Source organism: Solanum tuberosum, unplaced genomic scaffold (assembly GCF_000226075.1).
Source record: "Solanum tuberosum cultivar DM 1-3 516 R44 unplaced genomic scaffold, SolTub_3.0 scf00209, whole genome shotgun sequence".
NCBI lineage: Eukaryota > Viridiplantae > Streptophyta > Magnoliopsida > Solanales > Solanaceae > Solanum > Solanum tuberosum.
Genome location: NW_006239134.1, coordinates 583161 through 595724, shown reverse-complemented (window position 1 = coordinate 595724; position 12564 = coordinate 583161). Strand labels below are relative to the sequence as shown.

At 35.8% G+C, this 12564-nt stretch overlaps 1 protein-coding gene across 1 annotated transcript in view; it reads right to left on the bottom strand.

Annotated features, from left to right (window-relative positions):
• LOC102596582 (coiled-coil domain-containing protein 18-like) overlaps positions 1 to 12564 on the bottom strand; it is a 36098-nt gene that overhangs the window by 14403 nt on the left and 9131 nt on the right. The window contains exons 6-9 of the mRNA XM_006355856.2: positions 9204 to 9277; positions 8403 to 8517; positions 7113 to 7223; positions 3966 to 4042 (exon numbers count right to left, since the gene is read on the bottom strand). Coding sequence (XP_006355918.1) covers positions 3966 to 4042; positions 7113 to 7223; positions 8403 to 8517; positions 9204 to 9277 — 377 coding nt within the window. The remainder of the gene's footprint in view (positions 1 to 3965; positions 4043 to 7112; positions 7224 to 8402; positions 8518 to 9203; positions 9278 to 12564) is intronic.

The window sequence follows — 12564 nt, the reverse complement described above, 5'->3', positions numbered from 1 at the left end:
AGGGAAACCCGCAGCCGCTACCCTTTGGGTGCGCACAGGGGAAAACCCCCGCTCCTATGCAATAGCTCGCAAACCACATAGGAGAGGTAACCCGCACTAGGCAAGCCCGGTGCGACGAGCTCGACCCAGAAGGCAAACCCCTTGCTTTCGCTTGCAAGGGGTTTCGAACTTGAGACCTCCATCATGGAAGTCCCAAGCCCAAACCACTGGGCCACCCCGAAGGGTAAGACAAACAATAATTATTTGGACAAGAGAAAGAAAGAATTATAGTTAAGCTATATAGATGCAATTAAATCATGTCAATGAAGTTTAGAAACCATCATAAATTTGTTTATTTAGATGAAAAAAATGTATCTATAGGTTTTCTACTAAATTTTAAATTTCTTATTCCTAATCACTAAAAGACCAACCGTGACGTTTAATTTAATTTATCACTTACTCAAAAATATGTTGTCTAGTGTTTCTCTTAAAGATTTGAGCCTATCAGTGAAGATGTGCACGATTTACCACCTTGATTCCTAATAAAAGGGCATACTAAGCGAAATGAAGCACAAAAAATGAGTTTCACAAAGTTTAGTAGTGATGTAAGCCTATTTTTAGAGCAATGAGAAAAGTAATTAAAATCCATTGTTCACAATTATGAGGCCGAGATGTAGCATTCTGATTTTAACTTCAGTGGGAACTGGCAAGATATGTCACAAGTGGAGGAGGAGCAACTAGACATAAACAAAATCTTCCAAAATTTCAACATGTAGATTAACATGTATTTAAGCAACACTGGGAAACTAAAGGTCTTAACTGATTATTCTTAAAATCAATCAGGATGAAGGTTGGACAGACATAGCAACAAAATCATGAAGTTTATTCAGAAAGGGATTTACACATCTATGAAGTGACCCTCATGGAAAATGTGGAAGTGAGGATTGATACACAAGTCATCTCCAAGAAAATAAGATTCAAGTATCTAGGGTCGATAATCCAAGAAAATTGGGAGACTGATGAGGATGTTACACATTGTATTAGAACAGGACAGATGAAAAGAAGGCACGCATCTGGTGTATTGTGAGATAAGAATATGACACCAAGCCTTAAAAGAAGTTTTATAAAATGGTGGTCAGACCAGCTATGTTGTATGGGGCGGAATGTTGGCCAGTCAAGAACTCGCATGTCTAGAAGATGAAAGTCATGGAATTGATAATGTTGAAAAGGATGTGTGAGCATATTAGGAGAGATATGATTAGGAACGAAGATATTAGAAACAAGGTGGGAATGGCCTCGTGGACAAAATGGGGGAGGTGAGGCAAAGATAGTTCGGGCATGTAAAAAGGAGATGCACAAATGCCCAGTGAGGAGGTGTGAGAGGTTGGTTATAGTGGGTGTGAGAAGAGGTAGAGGTAGGCCGACGAAGTATTGGGGAGAGGTGATTAAGACAGGACATGACACTAAGAGAAAATTTTGGAGGTCAAGATTAGCATAGAAGGTTAGTAGTTAGTCAAGCGTTGTCTAGTTTCCTTATCAGTATTTTTTTAGCACTCTCCTACTATCTTATTCTTCAATTTTGTTGTCTCCTTGGTTTCGGTTATCATATATCTGTTGTTTTTACTATTTTCTTCTCCATTGTTTTCAGTATGACTTCTTCACTATTGTATTTGTTTTAGATAATTGATTTTTAATATGCTTCACTTAAGCCAAGAGTCTATCCGAAATAGTCTCTCTACCTTCTCAAGATAGGGGTAAGGTTGCGTACACACCACCCTCCCTGGACTTCAATTGTGGGATTACACTGGTATGTTGTTGTTGATGCAAAAATTAAAGAGAGATGAAGATGCACACAGGTGGACACCATGGAAGATAGGTCGATCAAAAAGAGTAGGCAAACGAGAAAAATGCAAACAAAGCACCAAACTATGTTGGCGATTTATGTGCATAGCTTAACCAGAGTGTGGACTTCAGCAAAGAAAAGCATCATGAAGAAAAAACAAAAAATATAAAAGTAATGCAAGAAAATATAATATTGAGACAAACAATAATTATTTGGACAAGAGAATGGAAGAACTATAATTAAGCTATATAGATGCAATTAAATCATGTTAATCAAGTTGGGAAACCATTTTAAAAAAATATATATATTTTGATGAGAAAATGTAATTATAGATTTTCAATGGCTAGCAATCTCATACTAAATTTTAAATTTCTTTTTCTTAATTACTAAAGTACCACAGTTTTAACCCTTTTCAGCATTATATTCACAATAGAAAATGAGGGGTTGTTCCAAATGGAGTCATAAGACAATTTAAAATAAGACCTTAGAGAGAAACAATTAACTAACTATCTTGAGAACTTGCTCAAACATGAGTTTTTTTATATAACCTAGTCAATAGACAAATATAATATAATATAAAAAGCTTCCAGAATGTCTCATTGAAACAAGCAGAAATCATAATCTAATCCACCAGCAAGCCAAAAATGGTAACTCGACTAGGCTCTACTGTTAACCTGTTAGGGGTCGTTTGGTTAGGAATAAGTTATTCTAGGATTACTTATCCCGGGATAAGTTATTCCACCATGTATATGTGATAACTTATCCCATCAGTAAGGTAAAAATGGTGAGATAAATAATCCAAGGATCACATAGTACCTCCAACCAAACACATGATAAAATAATCCTGCATTTTATCATGGGATTATTATATCATATACCTCACACCAAACGACTCCTTAAGAGTTCAAGCTGCAATTGGAGGGAATAAGTTCCCTTCTGTCATAAGTTGACAACCCACAAATCATTCAACCAAAAATAAAAAGCATTACTTTAAAGAACAATGATGTTGATAAACTACTTTAGCCTAAATGCGCAACAAAATTGCATGTTATCTAGCAATAACCAGAGACGACAAATAATATGCCTGTCTTCTTGAAATACAGGATCAACCTTTTTGATTAAGCATTAAAAAGATTGCACTTACATGTCCTATATATTTCAACGGAGTTCATCTTTGTATAAGGAAGTGAAATCCAAACAACCCCCTCCCCCCCAACTACACTATTTATTTTCCTTCTTTCCTTGGTTAAAGAATCAGCCTTTAGGCAGATTCCATTTTAATAACCTTTAATCCCATGACCAAACATGGGAATGAAACTATCATCTGCAATCCCTCACAAAGATGATGCACTATCCCCCACCCTCCAAAAAAGAGGGTTGTTTGTAAACGCAGTAAATTCTTGGGGTATAAAACTTTTTTTTTTTTGATGAAATACTAAGAAATTTCATTGCTGGCATCAAGAAGATGCAGAATAGTACAAAAATTAGGAAGATAACAAAACTTCGTTAGCTCATTTACAAAAAAGACTAAACTAGTACTAGGAATCTAACAAAGTTCAAAAAGCTGTCAGATGAATATATGGGTGAAAGACTATGCCGACTACATAGATACATAAGACACCTAGCCTTAAGGGAGTGATTTGTAGTTGATAAACCTTCTGAACATCTGATGTGCCTGTCTGACCATATACGCCAAAAGATACTAGCAGGTATCATCTTCCAGATTGGCTTGATGGCCTTACCAACTCTCCAATTGCACTAGTGTTCAAAGGCCTCTTTGGTGCTATGTGGCATTACCCAATTAATACCAAATATAGACAAAAATATTTTTGGTATATAAAACTTACAAGACACGGAAGTATAGCATATCTGGTTTGGGGAGACAACTCTAATAAAACTAACTTAGAAGCGAAGACCATGCAGACCCTTAAAATAGATGCAGGTTTCCCTTTACCAAATGGAAACACAAATAAAATTGAAGATTGCAAGAAATGTAAACAAGGCCAAGATAATGATGCTCTTAGTGATGAGGCGAACAATTTGCCAATATACAAAGAGACTTCCCTTTTTGGGTAAAATGTGCCACTTAAAAATGGTATTAACAAAGCACACGGACGCAGCAATTGAAATATTCACTTCCAACCTGTGGTCGGAGATCTTCTTTTCAGCTTTTCCGGTAGAGCTAGCAAGAGATTCAGACAAGACTTTCAGTTTATCAACCTGCAAAGAGTCAAATATTGCTTTAATCTTGCAAAAGATGCAACAAAAAATTGATATAAAAGAAGGGATGAACTTCGCTGAAAACACTGTGCCCTGTTACTCACTAATGTATTAGGGGATCCACCAATGTTCTTTCCACAAACAAATTTTTTATACCAAAATAAATTGCATGAAGCATGTTGCTTTCTAGAACTTAAAGGAATTATTAAGCTAAGCTGACCAAAATTATCTGTCAAAATAGGAATATAAGACAAGACGCAGCAAACAACCTAAGAAAATTAGTTGACACTGAAAAGATATGCTTGATGCACACCACAAAGAGAAAAGTCCCTAACAAATACACTGCCTATGTTTCATTTTATATTATACCGCTATCATTTGGGGAGTCAAGTAGTTTTTATTTGACTATGTCTCGTTGCAATTCCGTTACTTCCTCATTGTACAAGCCCATTACTTCCTCATTTTGCAAGCTCCCTTTATTATTTTTAATTTTTTCTATGACCGTGGTGTATGAGCTAGCTTTTGCACACCTCAACTAATTACACTAGATACATGTATCAGATAACACTGTCCACCAAGACTAGGAAAGACGGGAAGAATCACCTAGTGTTTTTTGTCTCTACTGAGTTCTAAAATTGAGACCTCGGGGTTCTCAATTACTTCATTGACCAATAGGTCACACCCTTGGGTGCAGCTCCTTTTATTGGATTACCATCGAGATGATTTCCACTTAGGAATCATATAAACTCTTCATAAACTCCTAAGTAAATGTGAGAATGTTCTTCAATAACCACCATGAAAGGCATTGGCAAAGAAATCCTCCATTTCTTGAACTCTTTCAGGGGAATGGGGGTGTAAAATCTTGCTACGTGGCATTTTTACACTAGTTTGCGGGTGAATTTTTACTCATTCACGCGCCCCCAATACATAAGATACACCTGCTCTGACAACGGGTTAAAATGGTGTATTTATAGTGTTTGGAAATGGTTTCGTCGGGAAAACTTTAGATGTCTACTTCAAAAAAAGGTCAAAATTTAGGAGTTAATGTATTTTCTCAAAAATTTATATTATTTTTAAAAAATTATGAGATCAATGTCTCATTGAGACTGCAAATTTATGGTTTGACCCTTGAACTCCAATCCCCTTAATCCTTCTTGAAACTGAGGAGTAAAAAGGATAGAATATGTTGAAGATGAAAAGAGTTTCACATTGGTGGTTAATGAAATGGGTGGTTTCACTTGGGCAATCCTCCTCCCTTTGAGCTAGCTTTTGGGGTGTGAGTTAGGGGTGGGCATAAGAATCGGAAAATCAAACCAAACCGAAATTATTCGATTTTTCGATGTCGGTTCTTTGGTGTTTCAATTCGATGTCGGTTCTTTTTTTCGGAAAATTCAGTTCTTCAGTTCGGTGTAAGGGTCACCATTCCACGGTGCACCGAAGAACCAAAGTTTTATTAATTAAATATAAAATAATATTTTAAATAATATTAGTTATATATTTTGATTTTTGACCCAAAACAATTTAAGTTTGACCCAAACCATTTCAAAATTAAATAAATTTAAAATAATATTTTAATTTGATTTAATTGAAAAATATAGCCGTTGGCAGTGGCACACTGAATTTAGTAACCATACGAAATGCATTTCCTATGTATTCTTTTCCACTGACCTATTAACATGCATACAACCAAAATTAAAGATTAAGGTTCAGTATGGATATGGTATTTGCAAAGTTTGACCTCTACTTTTCCATTCTTGATGTTATTTGCTGAGCAAGCACAAGCATAAGTACTTTTAGGAAGTAGATAGATGGCTTGTCCCGCACTCCCGCTACGAAGAAATGGTGGAACTTGATACCCTCTTGTATATGGTGGACTATTTGGAGAGAAAGAAACAAGAGGTGTCTAGAAAATACTACAGAATCAGTGCAAAAGATCAAATGGAATTGTATGAAGACTTTCTTTTTTTGGTGTAAAGAGGGTATAGAGGATGCTGGACAGACTTTAGATTTTATTTCTTCTTTATAAGTTTAGTAGCAGCTTTCTTGAGTTGATTTTTTTTTTGGGGGGTCACTGATGTAAATCTTTTTGGTGGTTGCCAGCATACCCTCATTGCTGAGGAATACAATTTTACCTTTATAAAAAAAAAGATAGTTGGCTTGTCCCGCTACAGTTTAAATTTTACAAGTTTACATAATTGTTGATTGTTGAATGTTGTTGTCTTGTAGTTGGCTGACTGCGGGTTTAAATTATTGATTTTGTTCTCATTTTATTTTTTATTTGCATCGAAAAATCGTTTTAGAAACACCGAATAAAACCGAACCGAAGTTGAAAAAACTGAACCGAACCAAACTAGGTATTCGGTGCACACTTTTTCAAAACCGAACTAAAATATGATAACACCGAACCGATCAACCGAACGCCCACCCCTAGACTGTGAGTTAGGCCCAAGACCTAATTGTACATGGTATCAAAGCCGGACTCATCTCACCTGACATTGGGCCCTTAAATTAAATATGCCCACCCACCATATGTCCAGCCCTGGTCGTGAGATGGGGTGTTGAAAATTTAAAAAAATCCCACATTGGTGGTCAATGAGATAGGCAGTCTCTTTATAAGGCTTGGGCAGTCCTCCTCTCTTTGAGCTAGCTTTTGGAGTGTGAATTAGGCCGAAGACCTAATTTTACAGAATAAAAGCAGCTAGTTGAAAAAATATAGTTGTATAAATAGAACACAAACCCCCACCGGAAAAAAGAATGGGTAAGACATAGAAAGGCTTAATTCCTATGGAACTAAAAATTTTCATGAGAAAACAAATTTAACCGAAGGCATACACACCAATGGTCTAAAACTGACAATGTATGTCAGGAGAAATGATTTCAATGGAATCTAGATTGTACAAATATTGACATCACATATTATAGAGTGTTTGATTACCCGTCTGATGTAGCAATAACCAACAATATTTCAAATGAAAAGATGAGCATAATGCGATTTCCCACAAGATGGGAAACCATAGATCCTGTTTTTTCAGAAAACTATATTTTAAAGTAACAGCTTAGAGTGGTGTACCTTCTGTACATGGACTTCAGGAGAGTCCCCATATTTAAGAGTTCTCTTCTTCAGTAAAAGCCCTTCTAATTTTGAGCAGACCCGAATATGTGCAAGTGCTTCTTTCAGAGCCTATCAATAAAAAAGAACAGTCGTGTTAAATCACGTCTTCTATTTCTAATGACAAAACAAATCAGAAGTTTAACCTATTTAATGAAGTACTAAGTACTTTTTTCTAATTTAAGCTTCTTATCATGTCCATAGGAAAAAAACTCCTTAAATTAAGGCCATGGGAGAATTCTATGGTGATCTGAGAGTTTAGGCACAGGGGAAAGCTCTCTCTTCCAGTAACATCATATAAAATTATGAGACCTCATAAAGGTCTACAACTAAAACAAACCATGAATACTTTTTTTAATAAGTAAACCTAGAACCATGAAAACTTCATTTAAGTGAAGTGTTAACTTTTCCTTGAAAACAATAAAAGTGAGCAAAAAAGAGTTAAATCTGAAACCTGGAAAGGAGTTAAATCTGAAAACTAGAAAAGTGAGCTCAAATAGAGTTATGCAATACACATATGTTATATCTCATGCATGTATGGCATCTAACTTACCACATTAGTAAAAGTCACAGACCATATTTGGAAATCTGAAATAGGAAGTATATTCGTGAAGAGGGTGTTAACAGACTCACAAGAGCCAGAACAGCAATGGAGGGGAACACCTGGATATCACACACTTCCCTCTCATTAAAAAACATGTCAATTTCATATATTAGCCCAATTACATTCTTCAAATACAGATTATGACAAGATAACCTATCTAAATTCATGAATTACATCCTCCAAGTAAACTTTCACAAGTTTCATAATATAAACTCATTTAACAATTCAATGTCAAATAGTTATACAATAATAGATTCTTTATAAAGTATACTACAACACTGGAGAGGAATACCTGAAAATCGTATACTTCCCTCTCCTTCAAAATCGTGTAATTTTCATATATAGACCAATTATATTCTTCAAATACAGATAGATATTTTTTAAAAGTATATTTATGAAACGTTCACAAGTGTTAATAATGTAAACTCATTTAACCATTCAATATCAAATAATTGTACAATGACAGTTTCTGTAAAGTATGCTGCTATAATAACTTGCAATTCAAATTAACTTCTTCATGCCATGCTCAATTTGATTTTGCCACATAAAATGAAGTTGGAGAAAAAGGAAACAACAGAACAGCAATAAGGTTGACCTCAAAAAAAAAAAAAAAAAAAAAAACTGGATAAATAAGCAATAAGGCTCACCTCTATTGAAGCAACACTCTCTTGGGACATCACTTCATGACCCTGACCATTTGGGTCCTTAGCTGCTTTTATTTCATCTAGTTTTTTCTTCAATGAGGAGACTTCCGCATCAATTCTGCAAGGAAGAAAGATGAATGATGCAATAATGTCACTTATAACCTCTTCCTAACATGTTTAAACATTTTTCAGAATGTATTCAGTTCAATGCTTATAAAAAGTTCACAAAAGAAGTTGGTTCTTTAACTGACTTCAGTTGTGAATTTCAAGTATGATATTTTTCAGATGTAAGTAGACCACAAACAAATGAAAAATCAGAAAATATATGAAACGGTTCCTTGTTCATGATTCAAGAAATTGACTATAACCACTATTCACAAATTGAAGACTTTCTTCCCTTTATGATTGACAATTTGAACACACTGATATGGCCATTTATTTTGGTATAAGCACTGATATTGCCAGTTACCCCAAAACAAATGCAAAATGGAATACCTTCAATTATTCGGTGTTCCATTTTCTTCATTTGCATTAATGGAAAAAGGAAGGGAACAAAAAGAAAAAAAGCAATAACTTAGAATGTTGTTTTTAACACATTATCATTTTCTCTATCATAAAGAACAAATGAGCATAAATCTTCCCCTCACCTAAGTAAGACCATCTTTACTAATCGCATAAAACTACCAAATTGAAATCAAAGTTCATAATACATGGCATCTTTGTCTCAAAAATATTTGGCTCCTGATAGTTAAGTATCAAATACACAAAGATGTCAAGAAAAGAAGTGTCCTAACAAGAAATTACCTCCTAAGATCCGCATTAACTTTCAAGCCAGTGATAGCACTTTCTGCAAACTGGAGCAGCTCCTCTCGCTTTACCTGCCAAAAGAATATTATGTTTGCAAAGATAGTCAGCCATGACAACAAGGATTAGTCTTTTAGATAACATTTTATTATAGAGATGTAAATATTGTTATAACATAGGAGACAATTTCAAAAAAGTTACATAGGTCAGAAAAGCAAATTAGGAAAAAGTGGACACTAGAAACAAGTGCAAAATTTGCTTTTGAGAAATGGAATGGAGAGGAGCAAATAGAACTGCATTAATTCCTTGAGCCTGGTCAAGACTCAACAGCACATAAAAATATTTGCACATGGGCACAAGCAGATTGTACAACGAAGTATGACAAAGTCTGAAGATTCTCCTAGCGTTCCCACCCCTGTCAACTTTGATCCACAGACGGAAGTGACAGAAAGTGTGCTAGAAATGGGCAAATGAACCTGGAAGAGCCTAAGAATCTCACTGGCCTAGATGGAATACAAATAAAAACATTCAGAATGATCAACGGTGTGGTGAATGTAGGCATGCTAAGTAATGAACTTCAGACACCAAGACCATGGGGAAACTACAACATATCAGATAAATGGTCCATACAATGGCTGGCAAGAACTTCCTCAAATAGCCCTTATAATCAATAAAACAATACACAGAGGTTTCAAGGAGATAGAATATTCCTTTTCCAGATGTCGAGTATTTGGTGTAACAGACATAAAGCTGGTAGAGATGTTATTTTTCGATGAAGTAAAAAGAGTTTTTTTGTGTTTGGGCAAAAACAGACGCAGATAGAAGACAAATAAAAACATTCAGAATGCTCAAAGATGTGGAGAATGTAGGTATCCTAAGTAATGAACTTCAGACACCAAGACCATGGGGAAACTGCAAAATGTCAGACAAAGTGGCCATAAAGTGGCTGGAAAGAACTTCCTTAAATAGCGCTTATAAGTATTGTGGGGCATCTATAATCAATAAAAGAATACACAGAGGTTTCAAGGAGACAGAATTTTCCCTTTCCACATGTCGAGTATTTGGTGAAACAGACAAAAAGCTGGTAGAGATTTTATTTTTTGATAAAGTAGTAGATTTTTTTGATGTTTGGGCAAAACCAACCGCTTGTACAGATAAGGTATACCAAAGGTTGAAAATCTAGAAAAAGATATGTTTTTTACAAAAGCCACCTGATCTTCTATACCTACACGGATCTCATGGGTGCACCAAAAGCAATAAGGAAAAAGAGGCTACTCCTCGGCTGTACTGAATTCATCATCACCCCTTCAAAAGCTCTCCTATTTCTTTGTGTCCACACAACCCACATAAATGCTAATGGAGCTACATTTCCAACATTATGCCCTTTCCTCCATCTGACACAATTCTAGTCGGACAGCATTACTTGGCATCACTTATTGCATTCCAAATCATATCAAACTTCCCACCATAATCTCGAGATAACCTGACAATGAAGAAGATGACCAACATCTTCACCCGAGCCCTTGCATATAAAATGCCAACTCACATAAGTGAACTTTCTCCTCCTTAAGTTCTCAATCGTCAAAGATCACCCCTCTAGTTGCTAACCAATTGAGAAAACACACCTTTCTCATAATTGTACGAATCCAAATCAAGCCGTAAAGGAAGTCAATCTACTCCACAGTCCCTGGTCAACAACTTCTCACAAAGAGACTTGACAGAAAAAACTCCATTGTTCCCCAAACCCTATCTCCACACATCATGTCCCTCCGGTGAGCATCCCTGTTTGTGTAGCAAATCTAACAAACTTAGGAACTCTGACTCCCCCCAGTCTTGAAATTTTCACCTAAACTGCATCAAATGAAAATTTCACCTAAACTTGGGGGTTGTAACATTCTCCCACTGCTCCAAATGAAACTTCTTTCCCCATTAGCCAAATCCCTGAAAAAGTTCATTTGTGACCTTTCCAAAATTCCCACAACATTGGTTGGAGAATGAAACAAATACAAAAAGTTTGTGAGGATTAGTGTTATTGAAAGCACTCGCTTCAGCAGTTGTGTGAAGCGACGCGAGGCGAGGGTCAGGCGCTTCAAAGAACTAAAGAGAGGCAAGTTAAAAAGCGCTCTCCTCAGCAGAAGTAGCGTGGCGAGCGTGAATGAAAAAAGCGAAATTTAAGGACTATTTTTTAAAAAAATTGCAGCAGTCTTTACATATTTTTTCAGTTCTTCCTGCTGCTGCTCTTCCCCAATTCTAGGGTTTCAAGGTAAGTTTTTCTCTTCTTTTATTCAATTTTCTCTTCTTCACTTTTTTAGACTTTTTTCTCTCTCTCTTTTCTCCTCTAATTCTGTTCCTTTTCTGTTCTCCTCTTTTTTGATTTTTTTTCTCCATTTCTTTTCTGTTCTGATTTTTTTAATGATGTATGTGTATTATGCGGGAAATCCCAAATTGGCAGTCAAAAAGGAAAAATCCATGTGATTACCAAGTGAGCAGCACAAAAGGAAAAAGGAAGCAAGTTTAAATGAGGCATGGTCAACAGCAATTAAAAGACTTGATGATGAAATAAATTAAAGGAAACAATATTCAAAGGAAGATCTCAAAACTCGTCAACTAAGGAAGACATCGAGAATAATTGATACTAACATCAATTTAGGAGGATTCAAACGAAAACTATCAAGAACTCAACAATCAAGGAAGAAGTCAAGAAGCAGCCTTCATTGATGGTCCTTCAATCTCGCCAGGAAAGAATCAAATCCAAAGTTGATCAACACCCAAAAGTTTAAAAGTCAATCAAGACTTTACCTTATTCTTGGAAATAGGATTTCCCTTTCCTTTTCCAAGGATCAAATCTCTTGGGTTGCCTTTTCTTCTGAAGATCTCCAAATTAGCTAAACATGTGCATCTATAAACGGCTCTAGAAGAACATAAGTATACAACACATCTGAACCATCTCACAAGCTCTGCTCTACTTTAGCAAACATTGTATTTTTGAGTGATCTACTGTGTACTTAAAAAAAGAGAGGAGAAAAAATATTGTTGGTGAGCTTTGTATCAAAAGATTGAAAAGAGAGAAAAAGAATTGAGTGTAGACTTAGGAGCTATACTATATAAGCACTTACAAGTTCAAGTTACTCAAAAGGTAGAAGAGTACACCCTTGCAACCCAAGGGGACTGGACTAAGATCCATTCCGGATCCAACCAGTATAAAAAAAATTGGTGTCATATTTACTTTCAGCACTTCCTTATCTGTCTGAAGTTATTTACTGCTTATCTATAAGATAGTTGACTGCTGAAAAAAGGAAGTCGAGAAGGAAAATATAAAAAAAAGTCAATTCACCTCCCCTCACCCCCCCCCCCCCTTACA